This window comes from Theropithecus gelada, chromosome 15 (assembly GCF_003255815.1).
Source record: "Theropithecus gelada isolate Dixy chromosome 15, Tgel_1.0, whole genome shotgun sequence".
Lineage (NCBI taxonomy): Eukaryota > Metazoa > Chordata > Mammalia > Primates > Cercopithecidae > Theropithecus > Theropithecus gelada.
This window is the reverse complement of record NC_037683.1, coordinates 81,903,117-81,924,193: the sequence shown is the minus strand read 5'-3', so window position 1 is coordinate 81,924,193 and position 21,077 is coordinate 81,903,117. Positions and strand designations below refer to the sequence as shown.

At 40.5% G+C, this 21,077-nt stretch overlaps 1 protein-coding gene across 1 annotated transcript in view; it reads right to left on the bottom strand.

The window, feature by feature from the left end:
- PGM5 (phosphoglucomutase 5) overlaps positions 1 to 21,077 on the bottom strand; it is a 189,196-nt gene that overhangs the window by 79,960 nt on the left and 88,159 nt on the right. Inside the window, exon 7 of the mRNA XM_025359939.1 lies at positions 1,950 to 2,065. Coding sequence (XP_025215724.1) covers positions 1,950 to 2,065 — 116 coding nt within the window. The remainder of the gene's footprint in view (positions 1 to 1,949; positions 2,066 to 21,077) is intronic.

The following is a 21,077-nucleotide window of genomic DNA, read 5'->3' as shown; positions in this document are numbered from 1 at the left end:
ACTGGGTCCTCACAAAAAATTAGGAACAAAGAGGGAAACTTGGTGGTACACATATGCAAGCAATGATCAGCTGCCGCTGGGAGACAAGCATGAAGCCCTTCCGCTCCTCAAAACCCTTCTCTCAAATGAAACAAACGCTTTACGCTCCTAGGTGTACACGCTGAAAACCTTCTCATCCCCAGGTCCAGAAAAAGATCTATTGTCTCTGAGAGACGGGCAAAAGTAAGAACCCTTCTGCCTCTGGGGAGAGGGTATGAAATCTTGTGCTCAGAATCCTGCACCAACACTAGTCAGAGGTCAGTGCTACCAGGGAAGGTTTAAGAGCCTGGAGATAGAACTCTATTTTGTGTCACAGACTTGCAGTCGCTACTGAAAACTAAGGGTGAAACAGGACCACTTAAAAACCTCTCCAGTACCCTTCCCCAATTCCAGTACCCAGTAAAAATATGCCACTGCTGGGGGAATTTGAAACCTGTGGTTCACTGAAGGTTAAAACAGAAACAGTAAAACCCAAATCCAGTTCACCGCTTGACTAGGTTAACTTAACCTTCCACACTAATTGCCCCAAAAAAGAGTTGTACCCATTTCTAGGCATAAATACAATTGACCTGAATATCTACTGTTCTTATCCACATATTGTTCAGCATTCAGTAAAAAATTATGAGATCTACAAAAAGCAGGAAAACCCTAACCCTTGTCAAGAGATAAAGCAATCAACTGAATCAAAGTCAGAGAAGAACCAGAGATTGGAACTATCAGACAGGGTGTTTAAAATAACCATATCTAATATGTTAAATGAGCTAATGAAAAAGATAAACAATTACATAAACAGATGGGGAATTTCAGAGAGCTGAAAAATATTTTAAAAGAGTCAAAGATAAATGCTAAAAAAAAAAAAAAAACAGCATCAGAGATGAAGATTTCCTTCAACAGGCTCATCAGCAGATTAGACACAGCTAAGGAAAGAATCAGTGAACTAAAAGGTGTTCCAATAGAGATGATCTAAACTGAAACACAAGAAGAAAAAAGGGGAGAAATAAATCAGAACAATGAAGGTAAGAGCTCATTTATCATCACAAATTATCTAACACATGTGTAATTGGAGCCTCAGAAGGACAAGAGATGAAGAATGGGGAAGGAGAAATATTTGAAAAAATAATAGTTGAGCATTTCCTAAAATTAATGAACAACAACAAATGACAGAGCCAAGAATTCAAGAGAACCCCACACAGAGTTAAACACATACATGCATACACCCCTAGACATATCATTAATATAATAAGACCTTTGAAAATCAAAGATTAAAAAAAATTGAAGTCAGCCAAAGGCAGGAGATTTTGGGGTACTTTACATACAGAGGAATAAATATAAAAATTAAATCCAACTTCTTGGAAATGATACAAGCCAGAAAACAACTGGATGACATATTTAAAGTATGTAAAAAAAGAAAATGTTTTTAATATTTTAGGTGTGATAATGGTACTGTGGTTATGTGTTTTTTCTGAACAAGAGCCCTTATATTTAAAGATTCATCTTGAAATACTTATGGATAAAACAATAAGCTACAGAGGATTGCTTCACAATAATCAGGGAGGAACATTCCCCTGTGGATGAGAGTAGAGATAAAGGAAGACTGACCACAAGTTTATGACAGTTGAAATGGAAGTGACAGGAACATGGGGATTCAATGCAATATTCTCTCTACTCTTATTCACTTTAAAGATTTCCATAATATAAATTTTTAAAGAAAGAGAAATTTCTAAAAAGAAGAAACAAAATGGACAAAAGAGGTAAGCATATCACAACACATACTCTACTAGGTTTTTCTGACTTTTTTGCCTCTATTTAACTGTTCCTGTGTAATTCACAGAAAGTTCACAGGTCTCCAAACTGAGATCACAAAAGGCTGCAGCCACCCTCCCCAGTAACATCAACCCAACAAAGCCTACCAGTGCCAAAGCTCTCTTCCCCACACAGATTGCACCGTCCTGAGTCCATCAGATTTGAGAAGAATCTCCATCCAGCTGGGGTCTCATATACAGGGACCTTCATTGATTTGGCCACTCTGAAAAACGAAATTTGAGAAAAGTCGATTCATACACCTCATTTTCAGTTTTTTCTCAGCATAGTAGGGGAAGTCTTTAGGATCTACTAATTCCATAGCTAGATTTCAGAACAATTTGGGTAGTGTTGACAGATTTCAGGATATCAAGTCATAAGTTAGAAAATAATAAATAACCCATTTCAATGGTTCTCAATTTTGCTTTCTCCACCATATAGAAAATATCAAGTTAATATACAGAATATTTTTTACATTTGTTTCACTTCTATACATTTTTCTTTATCTTTTTGGAAAGAGTCCACGTGGGGATATCAGAATCTAAATTAAGAGGGTATTTGGGCACAAACACTTTGCAACATTGTTTAACAGTATCTACTAAAGATGAACTTACCCATATTCTATGAACCAGAAATTCAACTCCTAGAAATTACTAATGACACGTAGTGGACACTGTGATGTGCTGCTCAGATTTACCCTGACCACACCCACCCACCTGCTCCCCAATGGACACACGCGTGCACACACACATACACACACATTTTAGACATCTTAGGATTAAAATATGCATCCTACCAGCTACTAGGAATGCTGATTGCTGACAGCTCGCAGATGTGGCCCCTATTCTTTGCCAAAGAGCGATGTCTCACCCCAAATCATGTTCCCATGCCTGGGTTAATCCACATTCAGTGACTGGTATAAAGGGTTGTATAAAGACCTGGCCTCCTTGCCCCAATTTTGCACAACTCTAGAGGGCCATTTCAGCTCCAGAGCTCCCCACAGGTTGGCTGAGGACTTTGTTGTGACTGCATTTCAATCCAACTTCTCTGTGTTCAATCCTCCTTTCTCACTCCCCCATAAGTTTTGATCTTGAATGCAACTTTGATCGTGAAGGCAGAAAGGAATAAACTTCCTGAAAGCAAATATCTCTCAGAGTTGCTTCCTGGGGAACACAGTGTGCAATGTTGCTCAACCGGGTGTATATATAAGATTTTACAAGAATGATCATAGAATCACAATTTGTAATAATTGAAACAATCCTAATGTCCATCAAAGTAGAATGGACAAATAATTTGTGATATACAATGTAATACTACAAATCCTATTGTGCAAACTATGGCCACATGCAACAATTTGAATGACTCTCATAAATACAACCCAGACAGGATCTGGATTATGATGGCTTGACTTACAATTTTTCCCCTTTATGATTGGTTTATCCAGTTACAATCCCATCATAAGTTGAGAAGCTCCTGTGACTTATGGTGGGGTTGTGGTTTCTACTGAATGACTATCGCTTTTGCACCATCATAAAGTCAAAAACTCTTAAGTTGAACCATCATACATCAGAGACTGTGTGCTGTGTTGCCAGCATTAAATGCATTTTTGACTTAACGATATTTTTGATTTAAGATGGGTTTATCAGGATGCAATATCATCTTAAGTTAAAGAGCATCTGTATTAAGTAAAAGAAGTCAGTAACAAAGGTATATACACTGTATTGTTCCACTTAGATAAAATTCAAAAACAGCCAAAACTTATCAATGCTGTCAAGTTTCAGGCTCAGAGAAGTCAAGTTTTTGTTCAAAGTCTCACAGAGGTAAGGGGCAGTGCTAGAAATGGGACCCAGATCTGCTTAGTTCTCCTCATGTTCCATTCCATTACACCATCCTGTCTCTTCAAATGTCTTAGTGCTTCATGAGGGATGTAGATCTCAAAGCAGGCTAGGGAATGAGCTGATACCACAGACATTGGCCTGAAGAGTTTCATCTTCCCCACATGCTAGCAACTGAAAGAGAAAAACACCAAATGCTACCAACAGCAAGATTTAGTTATTTAAAGGCTGTGAGTGCAGGGGATGACCATAGAGTGGGATCAATGAGGGTCTTGAGAAAGAAGAGGAAGAAAGACAAACACAGGATAAAATACGCCACATAGTAATGATTCCTTTAGGTTGGCTTTGCGGCCAGCTAAAGGAAAAAAACATCTAGAAACTCTTGCCATGGGAAGGTGAACACCTCGCTTTTCACAAACCCCAAATACAACGAATGTGCTCAGGACTGAAAAATTGTGTGCTGCCTCTTCCAGTTTGTATTGAAAAGCACTTTTCAGGTGGTCAGCTGTTATTTCAAATATTCTGTCTTCTCTCTTTTTCAATGGTTTAAGAAAGATATAGAATCATGCTTACATCCTGGTAGGAACAATGAAAGAAACCATCCACAAACTGTACAGCAAAGGTAAATTTTCATTTACCTTTATAATAACATTATTTTCATGGTCAGAAGACTATGGAAGGTCAGAAAAACATTAATTTCATCGTCAGAAGCTCAAGGAAGAGAGAATAAGTCACACAGAAGCCTTCTGGGACAGCACATAGTCAAGCCTGGGTCAAAGTTAATTCAACAAAGATGAATGCATATGGATGACAAATAAAATGCGCAACATGGGGCAGAGGTGAGGGTGAGAGTGAGGGTACAGGGTGTGGGGATGTATGTTCTCTGACCAAAACATTCTTGTAGGTTCAAAGCCAAGTTGGCAGGTCTGAAGGGAGGGAAAAGGATTTCCCCAGCTCCCACCCTTTCGAATTAATCACTGTCAGGAGGTCATCAAGCTGAAGGCTGTGGCTGGATTTTAAAGGAACGGATACTTTTATAACTATGAGCCACAGTTGCAGCTATCCAAGCCAAAATAACAATATGGGTAATCAAATTCCAGGATGCTGGGTATGAGTTAATTGTGTCCTAGGGTCAAAAAGGAATTTCCCTCTCTCCTCCCTCTCCTGAACTTGGGATTTATCCCAAACACAGCATTCAGCAGATACCATGCGTTAGACGGGTTTTTGGCAGGAGGCCCCTGGAATCTCTGAAATCCTCTAGTACAAAAGCTGAAAACGAAGTTGCCCATGCTGAGGGGCTGAACCCTTCTCCCCAACTGCTTGCCATTGTGTGGGGGAGATAAACATGAGAACTCACTTCCTAGGAAAGGCCAGAGTGTGAAGGGAAAAAAGGAAAAGTAACCTGGGCCACATTTTTCCTGCAAGTGAGAATGAGCCTGAAAACTATGCTGGATATAACTCTTTAGTCTGAATTTTAAAACCTCCTAAAATGTGACTTAGGTTGGAAATTGTCTCAACCTAGCTTTCCAACAGTTTCTCCCCACTATTCCTTATGTGTTCTATGCTGCTAACAAGATGAATGATTTCCTATTTTCCAAATATACCCTTAAGTTTTGTTGCTGTATATTGCCCAGTCCTTTTATATGCTATTCATTTTTCCTGGATTAATCCTTCTTTCTCACCTCTGTCAGAATACTTCAAGTTGCCTGAAGACCTATCTTAAATGCTTTTCCAGCATAAAGCCTGTTATTTCATTTTGTGCTCTTATAATGGGATTGCTTGTACTAGATAATTTATAAAAAATAGAAATTTATTTCCCACAGTTCTAGAGGTTGGGAAGTCCAAGATCAAGGCACCATTATCTGGTGTGGTGAGGCCTTCTTGCTGCACATGGCAAAGGCAGCAGGAAAGCTAGCCTAATTCTGTGTAAAGGCTTTTTTATAAGGGTCTTAATGCCATTAATGAGGAAGGAGCCCTCCTGGCCTGATCATCTCTTAAAGGCCCTCTCTCTGAATACTATCACATTGGCAACACCTGACTTTTGGAAGGAATGAAGTTCCAGCATGAATATTGCAAGCGACAAAAACTTCCAAACCATAACAAAGCCTGTGGCAAAGACTCCTAGGTGGTCAAAAATCCATCTCATCTTTTCGGACACACAGGTGGACTGTAGTTCTCAACCTCCCTTGAAATTAGCTGTGGTCATGTAACTGAGTTCTAGCCAATGAAACTCAAGTTCTAGCCAAGGGAACCCCTCTTTCAGATCTGGCTATAAGATCTTTTCATTTTCCACATTCCTTCTCCTTCTGCCAGCTTGATGTGGACAAACCCAGCAACCTTAAAAGCCTTATGTTGAAGATAGCTGACCCACGAGAGTGGAGGACCTGGATCTCTGAATCACCATCTGGTACAGAGTCAACTATGAATCAGGAATACCTGTTTTTAACTTTAGGAGATTGAAAACACCTTTTTATGTGCTTGAGTGGTTATACATCTTGGGGATAGTTTTATAGTAGCAGCTGCACTATCTTAATGAATCTAGTCCTTTCATCATCACTGAAATCAATCCACGTGACCCTTCCCGCTGTGGAGCTTCCGTGGTATAGGTCTTTATGTTCACATTGTCCTTGCACATGCTGTGTGCTGACTGAACACTTTCCCTCCACACATAAACACTATCACCACCACCAATGTGCTAGAACTTCTATGAGGGCAGGACCTGCATCTTATATGTCTTCATGGCTCCTTCAATGTCTAGAATAAAACAGTGCCTCTCCAGACTTGTCCTCAATAAATGCTATATGATTTCAGTTGACTAATAAATATTATTTAAGGAGTTGTTAAAAGGGTTTTTAAATAGCAGGGGACTAAGTAAATCTATTTTTATGGTCTTTTCTCCTTGAAGTTTTCTTTAAAATATAATTAAGTCATTTCTGCATGTTTTATCTAAATTAGTCATTTTGAGAAAAGATAATTTCTCCAGGAATTAATTAGCGGGGCTATTAGGATGTGGCAAAGGCATATCTTAGAAAGACAGATCTTACAGAATGAGGGGCAGTGACTAAATGATCATCAAAGGTTTGAGGAGCAAAAGGACACATTATTTTTATCTTACCATTCTGATGGTCACGCTACCCTTATGTGATCAAACAGGATAGTAAATACAAAAGTACCTTAAAAGTGCCCTGAAAGCTCACTAAGCATAGGGGTGCTGACATATCCACCTTTGCGCCTTCAGTGTCCTGGCCAGTGCTTGCCCATAGTAGGTATTCAAATATTTATTAACCCAAAGCGCTATATCATTATGTATGATAAGAGTCGACCGGAATATCATATATTGATGATTCTTTGTTTACCTTGCAAGAAAGTAGCCAAATAAACACAGGCTGATCATATCAAGTGCATGAGGCATATCCAGCTGCTCTTGGAATCCTCCTTCAAGAAAGTTGTGACAGATTTAAAGAGCACAAGATCCAGGTCTCTCTTCCTTTTCTCTGTCTTCAAATGTCCACTTTCTCGAGAGCCAAGAAGGGCCCATGGTACTATTTTCTACACCCTGAACTCTCAGACCCCTTTTAAGACCCTCAAATACACAGATTAGAAAAAGATATTTGTGTCATATATATCTAACAAAGGACTTACATGCAGTTTATATTTTAAAAAACTCTTTTAAACAAGGGTTTTTTTTCTTTTTTTCTTTTTTTGTTTTTAAGGCAGATAACCTTAAAAAATAGGCAAAAGTTTTGAACAGGCACTTTACAAAAGAACATATTCAAATAACAATTAGCATATGAAAAGATGCTCAACATCACTAGAGATCAGAGAAATGCAAATTAAAACCACAGTGAAATATTACTATGTATCCACAAGAGTAGCTGGAAAGAGTGGTATTGCTAAGTGCTGGTAAAGATGTGGAGCCCTAATGTACTGTTGAAGGGATGCAAATTATTACCAATTGTGGTGTATTTATTCAATGTGGTATATTCACACAAAGGAGTACCTTAGGAAAACAAAAATGAACTGCCTGCCATTAGATGAAACAATAAGAATGAATGTCATGCTCATAACATTGAGTAAAATAAGCCAGACCCAGAGGAATATAAACTGTATGATTTCATTTATGTATCATTCAAAAATAGACAAAACTCATCATTGATGGGAAAAGTCAGAATAGTGGTTACCTCTCAGGAGGAGAGAGAATAAGTGATCAGAATGGGGAACAAGGAAGCTTCAGGTGCTATTCTGTTTCTTGATCCAGATGGTAGTTACAAGGTATGTTCATTTGGTGGAAAATTCCTTGAAGTAAACATTTATGAGTTGTGCCTTTTCTGTATGTCCATTATACTTCAATTAAAAGTTTATTTAAAACAAAAAGCTCTCTGCAGTGGTTATGACTAAGTGCATGTTTGAATTAGCGATGTTTACATAATCCCAAGAAACAAACTACTGAAGATGGAGTTTAATAGCATCCTGGATATACTGGTTAATGTCTAACAGACATTTAACACAACAGCCCTCAAGTTAGCTCTTCAATATTTTCACATTGATGAGTTCACTCCCAGATCCCTTCTTTGATGTCTAGCACTGCTGGCTGGGGCTGCTCTATGGTAAAAGGCTTATATGAGTTTGTACTTTAAAAGTCTGTTTAAGAAAGCCTACCTGGTTCATATATGAACGAGGCAGAGTTCAGCTAAACCTGGTTTTCTAATAGCAATCTTAAAATCTACTCTTAAACCCATTTTTTTGGATGGAACAACTCACACTTTCAGGTATTAATAAAATAAACATAAAACATGAGGCTATCATAATAAGGGAACTACAAAAGTTTTTCAACCATATATATAAATTTTAGCAAAGGGCTATTCAATCCTGGGACCTCCATTATTTCAGCCTGGTCTAAACCTCAAAATCCACATATTAAGTAACTCCTTCCTTGCCTGTCTTATCAGAGAGGTTGTAAGGTTCAAATGGGATAGTATATAATTTTGCAAAATGGCCTACAGAGTTGCAATATTGTCACTGCTCTTAGTACTGGACCTTTCACTTAACCCAAAGGGAACTAAATATATCATTTAAAGAATATTTAAAAGAAAAAGCAAAAGATAACTGCATGTCTCATAGTATCTCTAAACTTCTAGCGTTTGACCAATTATAAAACATATAAAGGTGGACCCCAACCCCATGGGCCTTTTTGCCGCTTTACCTAGAAGCTTCTCCACTTTCATTTTAGGTAGGTGTCATGGGGAAAAGGACTCTTTCCAGTTAGATCTTAAATTTTGTTAGGCAACATTGGCAGGCAGATTTCTGAAAATCCTGACTTTACTGGAAAGAAACAAAACAAAACAAAACAAAAACTTGGCTTTAGGAAATTGACCAAAGATCCAAGAGAAAAATAGTAAAATTGAAACTACCACACTCTCTTCAACTGTTAAATAATCTGGACCCCTACATCTGGGAAATTAACAAGTGTCTGTATTTACAACCTTGATGCTTGAGCACTTTAATGTAAGCTGTTCCTGGCTCTGGTTATTTTCAAAGAAAATAAATTGCCAAGGGTCTAGGGCTGGGGAATTTTAAGTCTCAAGTGCTCCAGCTAAGTTGAGAGATAGTTAAGAGACAATTGTCAGCTACCCTTCAGGCTTCCATGAGTTGTTCCCAGACTAGCAAGACATAAATCATCTTCTTATCTTTTTGTTTTGTTTTGTTTTATATTTTCCAGGTTATACAGACCTCTTATTGAAGCCTTTTTGAAGATGTAAAATCAGTTCATTCACTCCTATAAACTAAAAGTGGTAATCGCTGACATGACAGCTCCAACCCACAAGATAAAGCATTTCTGTAAAACAAAGCTTTTTATGTTTCTTAAACTATTTTTGTTTGTTCTCTTTTCTATGTCCAATTGGCATGTTTTCTTAGTATTATGAAATCTTATTGAATCTATGTCATAAGACACAAGGGAAAGGACACATCTAGGCACTGTACATTAAATGAATATACAGCAACTATAAATGGATACTTGCTCTAAAAGAAGAAGAAAGAACAGAGAAGACTAGTATTTGTATAATGCTGCTTCACTACTCTATGAGTAACAGTAATTCTATGAGGCATGGGTATCCATTGAAATACAATGGCATTATCAGTGTTCCCAAAGCAAACACCTGTTCCTTGCTATGGTGTTTCCTACTGGATGCTATTTCAGCAAGGCCACAGGGACTTCACTGTCTGTCCCGTGTTCTATGAGGGGGGGATAAAGAATGGCCAGAATATTCTAAAAATTGGGTCTAAATATAAGAAAAAGATTGATAAATGTAATCACATTAAAAATTATAAAATTTCCATTTGTCAAAGACACTCAAAAAACAAAGTAAGCCATAGATTGAGAGAAGATAGTTGCAATGCATAAAATGGAAGGATTAATGGCTAATCTAAATGAAGAGGTCCTACAAACTGATAAGAAAAACTCAGATGACCTAAGCAAGTCACAAAGGAGGAAGACTGATTGGCCAATATGAAAATACATAGTAAATCAGGGAAATGAAAATTAAAATAACAGCCAGGTATCATGTCACATGCATCACGTTAGCCAAATAAGAAAAAAAGAGGCTTGGCACAGTGGCTCATGCCTGTAATCACAGCACTTTGGGAGGCCGAGGAGGGTAGATCACCCAAGTTCAGGAGTTCAAAACCAGCCTGACCAAGATGGCAAAACCCTGTTTCTCCTAAAAATACAAAAAATTAGCCAGGTGTGGTGGTGGGCACCTGTAATCCCAGATACTTGGGAGGTTGAGGCAGGAGAATCACTTGAACCCTGGAGGTGGAGGCTGCAGTGAGTCGAGATTGCACTGTTGTACTCCAGCCTGGGTAACAAAGTGAGACTCTGTCTCAAGAAAAAAAAAAAAAAAAAAAGAGGCCAGGGCACAGTGGCTCTTGCATGTAATCCCAGCACTTTGGGATGTCAAAGCGGGTGGCTCACAAGGTCAGGAGATCGAGACCATCCTGGCTGACAGGGTGAAACCCTGTCTCTACTAAAAATACAAAAAAAAAAAAAAAAAAAAAAAATTAGCCAGGCGTGGTGGCGGGCACCTGTAGTCCCAGCTATTCATGAGGCTGAGGCAGGAGAACAGCATGAACCCGGGAGGCAGAGATTGCAGTGAGCCAAGATTGTGCCATTGCACTCCGGCCTGGGTGACAGAGTGAGACTCCATCTCAAAAAAAAAAAAGAAAAAAAAAAAAATCTAATAATACCAAATGTTGGTGAAGTGTCATGAGAAAACAGAAAAGAAAAAAAAAAAAAACACAAGATTATAAGTTGGTACACTCACTTTATACTCAGAGTTGTTTGAGAATTCCTAGTAGACTTGATCATAATCCAGCAAGCCCCACTCTAGTATCTTTCCTAGAGAAACTTGAACCCACGTGCACAAGAAGATGAGGCTCAAGGATGTTTACTACCACACTATATGTGAAAGAGAAATAGAACTAAATCAGAAGCAAGCTATTATCCATCAGAAAGGCACTAGACAAGCTGTAGTTTATTTCTACAGCGACAAACAGTTATAGTCCAAGGCCACCAAATTATAGAATGCAAAAGAGCCACAAAAAAGAAATTGTATGTACTTTTGTCTTGCAATATTATCTCAGACTCCTGCTATTCCAATTACTGTTTCTTCATCAATAGTCCATATTGAAAACCTAGTGGGATATTGCTCAAACTCTTTAATAACAGGTTTCAGATATTTGCAACACTGAAGAATAAATGGGACTAAATGAAGAGACAACACCACCTGGCTCAGAGAAGAAGCCAGAACCCACCAATGCCACTAGGGCTGTGGAGGAACTTTGAAGATCCCCCATAACTATGCCTCTGATGGCAGAAGGCAAGTCTGTGCACGCTAGCTGCAGCAACTATAATTAATTAGCCTGGGCGTTTCCCAAGATTCTTAGTGTCTTTTATTTACATGAATAGAACTCAAAACGTTTCCTGTTTTTTTTTTTTTTTTTTTTTTTAAACTAAGAGATGCTGTTGACATTTTGTGTGCTATGAACATTTCCCCTTCCTTTTCTCCAGCTAACCTGTCCACCAATATCACAGAAAAGAATTCATCAGTCCTGTATATGGTTCTTATTTTTGGCTCTCTTTAGGGAGTTCCTGCTTTTTGGACAATAGATTAGTATCTCTCAGGGCCAAAACTCTACAGATTCCAGGTGGAGATGCCCTGAGCAGGGCAACATGCAAACCTTTGGGTTCCCTTTGGGAATGTGAGTGTCAGCTGTCCATGATGGGTTCAGAATACCATGGATTGAACACCACATTCCACCTGTTTCATTTCATCACGTAACTCTGATCTGTGACCCAATGGATGACACACACTGTTGTTTCCTATGAAGCCAAATCAGGTCACAGGCTGCTCTCTCTGTCTGGTTCCGAGAAGACAAGCATATATCAAGGGATGCAGAGGCAGCTACCCCACCCGAAAGGAACCTCTTCAAGACTGCACTTATCTTCCCAGGGTTTTCTTTGGTCACTCAGGTTTGTGTTTAATTTTATCAGGAAGCATAAGGAAAGGTCATGCCATACTAATTCTGCTCTAATGTTGTCTTTTAAAGAAACACTTCAGTTTAATGACACATAGTTATGAGGAAAGGGAATATTGAAAATTTCCCTTTTCAATATGATGCTGCTTCAGTTCTTTGCACACATCATCCACTTAGGTAGGGATACTCCTTGTATCAGTGAGGGCCCCAACAGAATTGATGGCACACTCAAAACTGAGTAATTTGAGAGTTTAATACAGGAACTGTTTACACAGGTGTGGCTAGTGGAGAGGGCAAGTAACATCAGGGCTACCAGCATCCTACTCCTAGATTCATTACCGAAATCCAGGGACAGATCTGTGTGGAGAGGGCTGCCTGGCAGGAACCTTGACCTTCAGAAGAATCATGTTGCCAGTCTACAGAAATCCTATAGAGAGAGAAAGAAATCCCTGCCTGCATTCTCCTCCTTCTGTCTAGTAACTGCAGTGCTCCCAATTGCCAAAGCCCAACTAAAATCTGGAGGGAAGAGGGGGTCTCTTGATAGTCCCTGTAGTTCAGTCTGCAGGACGGGGAGCAGAGAGAAAGAGATGGAGTGGAGGTCTTGAAGGCAAATGAAAGACACCAGTACACTCTTCATCCATCCCCTCCTGGACTCAGAGCACTTCCTTACTTTCCAGGTTTATCTAGCCAGTCCTCTCTTTGTACTGCCACTGCAAACCCCAGGAGTTAGACACTCAGCACAGGATATTGCGTTAGATGCTGGGACACCTAACTCTCTCTCTAATCCGTAAGCTTCTTGAAGGTAAGTGCTTAAAGACACTTGCTCATTTCATGCAAACGTCATGGGGCCCATCAGAACATGGACTCCTCCTACATTAGTATAAAGATGATTTAGATTCCAGAACTTGGTCTTAAAATACCAGTGGAAGCAAATACATGGGATGATTGAAAGTTTGAGATAAGCAGGGAGATTACAGCATGTTCACACCTATAATCCCAACACTTTGGGAAGCCAAAGATGGGGGATAGCTTGAGTCCAGGAGTTTGAGACCACCCTGGGCAAAACTCCTGGCTCAAAAAAGGAAAAAGTACAAAAATTAGCCAGGTGTGGTGGTGTGCACATGTAGTCTCATCTACTTGGGAGGCTGAGATGGGAGGATCGCTTGAGCCCAGGGTGGTCTGGGTTCAAGGGTGCAGTTAGCTATAATCATGCCACTGTACTCCAGCCTGGGCAGCAGCAAGACCCTGTTTCAAAAAACAAAACCAAACCAGAAAGCTTAAGATAAATTAAATGATGGTGGATGAATTTCCCAATGGAATTACATACAAAGGGTTGGCTGAAAAGGTTAATAATCTTTTATGTTAATTCACCAAGTCCAGTGCTATAAATTTATTATGAAAAGGTAAGAGACTATGGTAAAAGTGGCCTCTCTACTTTGGTGGGATGTTTCAAAACCAAATGCTCATTTCGTAGTAAAACTTCACAAAGAGTAGAGTATACATTTCTCACATTTACACAGAGCACCTTGTGGGGTTGATGGTTTCATTCAGCACACATGGGAAATGCTGGCTAAGATTTACCAACCAATATTTTCTTTATATGACTATGATAATGGTGGAGTTCTAGGGAATTTACTCCCACTGAACACTTTTGAAGAGCAAGGCAGAGGAGTATGTTAAATGCTCTTAACTCACATCAAGGATTCCCAGCAAGATGCCTTGTCCAAAGAGCCTTGAGAAAGGAGACGTTGGAAGGGGATGCCTTGGAAGCAGAGATAACTCCTCCTCCAGATCCTAACTTACACTAAGCTCTGAACTCAGCAGGGAGGGGCAGCCCTGCCTTAGCGTCCACTCTGGGACTAGCCTAGTGGGGACAGCTGGAGGCATGGTTAGTGAATGTGGCTGACAACAAGTCTGTTTGGTATCTGGGTGACGTGTGCTCTGTTCCCCTGAGCAGTCTTGTTCTGGGGTTCAGACCCAGGGAAGGTTGTAGGGGAAGAGGAAGGAGATGGGAACAGCAGCTGTTTGCATTCAGGATCAACCACCCAGTGCTACCTGCACTGAGACCGATCCTCTCTCAGAGGGCCTAGTCGTCTCTGGGAGACAGAGACCAAAATAGGTTGGTGAGAACAGGCAGTTCCTGAGATCAACTGGAGAAGCAGAGACTCCCCAGGGAGATGAGAAGGCCACTTAACTGACCCTCCCCCTTCTCTGGAGACTAAGGCAAGGACCATGTTTGTCTGTGTGGTTCTATTCCGTGCTTAGGTTAGGAGAAACTTTCTACTAAGAAGGGCAGGGAGCTTTTACTTCAAGGACTAACTGCCAGAGAACAAGCAAGCCTGCTGGTGGCAGAAGGGCAAAGGGCTAGTAGAGAAGTGAATGGAAGACTCCAGGGCTTCTGATCTTGGAACTGCTTCAGGGGCAGAGTCTTGTGGTGGGGGAGGGGGCTGGTGAGCAGTCCCTTTAGGTCAAAATCCCACAGCCAACACAGGAGGGAAGTAAAGACAATGGAGCAGGAGGAATACCTCTCTCTTTGTCAGACCAGGGCTGAAGCCCAAGCTGTGCCTTTTGTGCTAAAGATATCCCTTCTTCAAGACCCAATAATTTATGGCTATTAAAAAGTATTGCAGCACACTGAGTTTCTCAGAACACTTTAATGCCATCTGCGAAAGCGCTGTCATAATAAATACTCAAATGCAGGGTGTTTGCAATGGGAATAATGCCTCCTTGGTATGTGGTGCCCTTACACAGTGCACATCCTGTGCAACTGGATGCAGCAGCTCACCATTGGCTTCACCTGAATTCAGGCAGAGTAGAACCTACTGTCCTCAAATCCCCTAAGGACATTTATGGTGTAGCAGGAAGTGGACTACACCCTTCAGATATGGTCACACGATGAAGATGAAGAGTGGCCCTGAAAGCCTTTCACCATCTTTGAGCTGTTGAAGACACAACTTTGAATGGCATATTTTATTTTTTCCAATTGTGTGCCCTGTGCAAAAGCATTTGGTGGTGGTAAACTCTGTGAATGTGTGTGTGTGAGGCCCCATCCCATGTCACACTAAAAATATTAAAATACATCCACATCTCACATAAAAATCTACTTTTTGCCCCAAAAGAACCTGAGAGAATTTGTATAATTTTGCTTTTGAAATGATGAGGCTACAAGTCACTCATTTAATTAACTACTGGCAATGATATTACTCATGCACACTCTGGAAACCTTTCAAAAGAAGATAATATATCCTACAAATTATTCTAAAGTGTTATGGTGATTTCTTGAATATTAAATTTAAGAATAAAGTGACAACATGTGGTATTTTATACATATTCAATTAAGCAGTTAATCATGTTGGTGCTGCGGATGTCTTCATTTTGGAGCTTATAATTATTTTCAGGTCTTTAAGTAGGTTCATGAATATCAACAGTCCTAGGCAAGGGGCTGAAAGTGCCAATGAGGGATAAAATGCATGTGCGTGTGTGTGTGTGTGTGCTTGTGTGTGTTTGTGTATGGATGTTCGAGTGGGTAGGTGGCTGTATATTTTGGGGACACAGAAGGATAGTTTAACTCATCAGGACCTTAGGTTATTTCTTGCACAATAAAGTTCCAGGAAGAATCCTCCACCTTTCCTACAACATTCTGTATATCTTGTTTTTACTTTCATAAGGTTCTACAAATTTATTTCTGAACATTCCATCCCAGAAATTCTCTCAGCCAGCTCACATTTTCTCTGTCAATTTCCAATGCAGTTAATTATGCAGATTTGGAATATGAGATACAGACACATGCAATCCCAGCACACTAACCCAGCACTAAGCTATTGACTGAGTTTCTCTGAAAATCTTGAAACAATGTTCCAAGAGGCAGAAAAAAGAAATGATCCTTCACTTACATATTTTCTAGCTGGATGAAATATGACAGTGGATTTTTTTCCCTTCATGAAACCAAATGTGCATATCCAATCCAAATAAAAGTAGCAAATTGACTTCATATGATGTAAACTTTTATTAAACTTGCAGTATGATTACACATATGGAATTCCCAGATAGTGGCCTTAAAGGCCTAACCTAGCAAATAAGCTTGGACAGCATTTCCCCCTCTTTTGGGCAAGCTGTAAAACATTCTGAGATGGGGGAGAAGGTGGTACTTAATTATTCACCTTCTCGGAAGAGGTTAAAGTTTTTCACACTTCCTTGATAATAAGAACCACCTGGGGTGCTAATTAAAAATGCAAATTCCTAGACCTCTTTGCTAGAATATTCTGGGTTACAGGTCTTGGTTAGAGCCCAGGTGTCAGTACTTAGAAGTAGTGTTTTATTGTTGTTTTGTTTTTGTTTTTGTTTTTTAATTTCTAGAGATTTTTGTTTTTAGGTAAGTTTAAAATAGTTAAGACAAACTGTATGCAAATGATAGTGGTCAATTAACACACGCAATTGTATATATCTATTCACAGTTTCAATAGCTGAATTTTGATGCACGTATTGTACAGTGTTTAAGAGGTCCTCAAAGGATATTATCTGATTGGGGGTTCAGACTTGAACTGACATCGAACATTTGTGCTGGTAAGAGAGTCTACCATGTGAGCATGCTGACTATGCTAGTCAAACCACAGCAGGCTGAGGTCCAACTCTTGCCTCCCCTTGACATCTCTCTTAAATGTAAGCAAAGCAACTGTCCTCCCCACCCTATCCCCATAGCTGTAAGCATCTCACTGGATTTAAAATCTGACAGACTGGGGTTTGAAGTTCCGCTCTTACACTATTAATTCGGTGACACTTGCAAGCCAGTCATTTATCCTGTCTTATCCTTAGTTCCTGCATCTAAGATTAAAGAGGCTGTGCAGTAGAGTGAAACAAGGTCTGGCTCCTTGGGTAGACAAACCTGGGTTCAAATCCTGACACCCACCTTTCGCTAGCTTTGGGGACTTGGGTAAGTCACTGCTTTTCTACAAGCCTTCATGTCCTCATAGGCAGAGATGAGGGTAGTTGTGACACACGATAAACACTCCATAAATGCAGCTATCATTTAACAGGTAGAAAGCCTTACCTTGGGTAGGGGAAAGTGCTTGTGTGAGTTGAAAGTGCTCTGACCATAGGGTCCCCATCAGAGGGCACCCATAGCTGAATTTGACCTTGAGGAAAAGAATCTCTCCTCTCTTGAGGAAATACCCCTCAATTTCACTTTCCAGGGACTCCAAAGGCTTGCAATTCCCAGACAAGCCATGCTTTTTGCCCTCCAGGACTTGGTGATGCTGCTTCCCTCACTTCGGCTAGCTGAGTCTTAACTGTCCTTTCAGTCTCAGCTTCTGGGAAGCACCACTAGAGCCCCAGAGCTATAGACTAAAGGTCTGTGTCCACTCCAAATTCGTATGTTAAATCTTAACCCCCAGCGTGATATTATTAGGAGGTGGGGCCTTTGGGAGGTGATTAGTTCATGAGGGTGAAACCCTCATAAATGGGATTAGTGCCCTTACATTAGAGACTCCAGAGAGCTCCCTCAACCTTTCTGCCACATGAGGATACAGCAAAAAGACAGCCATCTATGAACCAGGAAGCAGGCCCTTGCAATACACTGAATCTGCTGGGTCCTTGATCTTTGACTTCCCAGCCTCCAGAACTGTGAGAAATGCATTTCTGTTGTTTATAAAACCACTCAGTCTATAGTACTTTGCTATAGTAGCCCAAGTGGACGAAGAAGTCTAGAATGAGCGGTCCCTCCTGGGGTTCCCCAGACACAGTCAGCCCACCATCTGCTGTCCCATAGCACCTAGAGCATTTCTGCCATAACACCTTTCACAGTATGCTGTCCCCCGCATGCATCTCCAGCAGCTTCAGGAGGAGAAGGGCTGTGTCTTTCTCTGAATAGCAACTCAGTTCAGGGTGTGGCAATGAACGGGGCTTGCGGGGTGTCTATTGATTGAACAATGATCTCCAGACTACGTTCCAATGGGCGTAAGAAGGATTATCAAAAACTCAGGGCTGAAGAGATTCTAATATACAGAGCCCCAGCTGGTTTGCAAATCACTGCAGGTAGCAAGTGGTGCTCCTGCTGCAAGTGGACTTTGGCTGCACACAGAAAAAGAGTTTGAGAACCCCTGAGCTAACTGAGAAGAGAAGGGAGGTCCTGGTTAGTGCAGGTTTGTTAATGAAATTAACATGACTCTTGGGTGCTGGGTGGAAGCCTCTGATTGGGAACAGGCCTGCCCATGAAGGTGCAGGGGTCTCAAGAGAGGCCGCACACAGCCTTCCCTAAGTGTATCCCCAAATAACCTGTGGCCTGGGTGACTCGGCTACCTGGGTGCCCTGGGAACAGCATTGCTACTGCCAGACCTGTCCCAGAACAGAGGGTTCAGATCTTTGGAGGACACATACTGTCTGTAATTTTAGCCTCTCCTGCAGATTTTTGTTTACTGGGAAATATACCTCAAAAAGGTGGATTTCAAAGAAGGTGGATTTCAAAGAAGGAAATGAATCTAGGATTAGAAACTACTGGAGAAGATAACCTATTTGCCTACAAGTAGAAGCACCTCCTCCCCCCAAAGCCCCTTTTCCTCTTCCCCATCTTGTAAAATAAACCATAGTTTATTTCAGTGAAATTGCTATAGGTTTACAATCAATGCTTTCTTTTTCTTTGCTCCAATTTAATTTGTTTCTGCCCCTGGCAACCCAAATGCCTGTATTTAAACAACCAGTATCCTCAGACTACTAACTGGAAAACTAAATTACCGAGAGATTAAATAGTTTGTCCAAAGCTACGAACTGTAAGTAGCTGGGCAGGGAGTCAGGCCCTGTCCTGCCCAATTCCAGAACCCATTCTCTGTACACTGAATCATGCCAAGATGTTCTTAGGGACCTCTACGGGTATTTCTGGCTATGTTTTGCCTGTAAAAGATTGTTTATAAAAAGTGTGCTAGATTGAAATAGTGGAACTGTAGGAAATACTTGCTGCAAAGACCAAAAGTATAGCCTTCTTTTAGCAGTAGTAGTAATAATAATAACAGGTAACTTTTCAGCATTTACTATGTGTTAGGCACTGTGCTAAACACTGTAAAAAGATGTTATCACCTTTATCCTCCCCATTCTTAGTAGAGGATATTGAGACTCAGAGAGGTTATATGACTTGTCCAAGGCCTCAGAGCTAGTACAAAAAAAGCCCTGTGGTTCAAAGCCAGCTCTCTCTCTCTCCAAACTCAAGCCTCACTGTACAGAAATGAATGGTGCAGTGCAGGCAGGACAAACAGAAACCTTAAAGAAGCAGTGGTTGCTTCTCTGCAGCCATCATTATAATTCACAACAGGGAGGCATGTCCAAGTAATATGAGGATGCGCAAGTTGTGAAATTTTCACTAAAAGTCAGAAGGCCAGTGGTGAGATGGGATTTTAGTGAAAACTAAGAGGTCGGCTGCATTTGGCAGTGAGCATGATCCTCAGACATTTTCCTCCCTCCAGCTTGGCACCAGCAACCCCTTGTGATTTATGCTTCAGAGACACACAGAGTTTGCAGGCACCAACTCTGCAGTAGCAAAGAAAATGGATGGGCTGCCTTGGGATGTTTTCCCTGCACGCACCACGTTCCCTTAAAAGGCCTCCAGTGTATATACAGTTCTGACAGGAGGGCAGAGTTAAAGAACGGCTGGGCCGCTCTTCCCCCTTATATGGTCAAGTATTACAATGGCATCCTCCCTTCTAATTTATGAAGCAAAGGAGTGGAGGAATGCCGATCAGGAGATGGGAGGATGTTTTACCAGAGAGATGATATAAAGCTCATCTTGCTGGCAAATGACTTATAAGACCAAGTGGAACAGAACACAGACTTGATGAGTTGAGTTTCTTTTTAACTCTAGAGAATAAACACTCTTATTCCTCTCTCGAATGTCAACATTTCATGAAGCCAAAGTATATGCAGAGCTCCTCCACCCCAGTGTTAGAGAAAGTGAAAAATAAAGCAAGAATAAAAACCTGTAGACTTCATCCTTCATAAATTTATCTCCCTCCTTTCCTAGTCTTCGTTCCCCCATTAAACACATATACACACAGAGATATGCACGGCAGATACACAACCAATCAGGTGTCCAAACAGAGACAACAATTTCGTTTGAAACAGAACACAGAAAGAAGATAGGGGATAAGTCCTCTACAATGAGTTCTTCTCCCTAATGGGCCTTGGCCATGTTGTTAGAGGCTGTAGACCAAGCTTCCCCATTCACTCTCTATCCTAAGGCTGGACTCAATGAAGACAAGAGGGTGTATGAAATGAGAATGTACAGGAAAGTGCGTTGCATATTGTAAACCATATAATATCCATAGTTATTTCAAACATTGTGGTAATGTCCTCCCAGAATTATTACTTTTTAAATTACTATTTATTGGTTTTGTTTAATACACAACTGGTTTTCTTGGATGTAACCGAATATAAGTTATGACATTATTTAAATTACTTTCACCCTTGTTATAATTCACTTTAATTTGGTCAGTACTCTGGATTTATTTGGAAGGACATACTGGGCCAAATGAACTCTTCTATCCTACCTCAAAAAGCCAAGGAATGCTTGGCATCCATGCTACGTTTTAATGGAGCATCATACAAGGTAGTAGACAGAGAAAGACTCAGGCATTTTATACACATAAAAAATATTCCTTCACCATTTGTAAACCACATGTATGTAAGAAACACCTTGATGTGAAACTGATTACTTTTAAAAGGCACTTGGAGATCCCCAGATACATGGTAGAGCACAAATAACTACACTTAAGAAAACAATGGACAACACTCCCTTCAGTGTAACTCCCCCGTATGAGAGGTGTTAGTGTAAATGTTTAGCCTGGAGGTTAAACTTCTTAAAAGCAGAAATTTACTAAAGCAGGCACT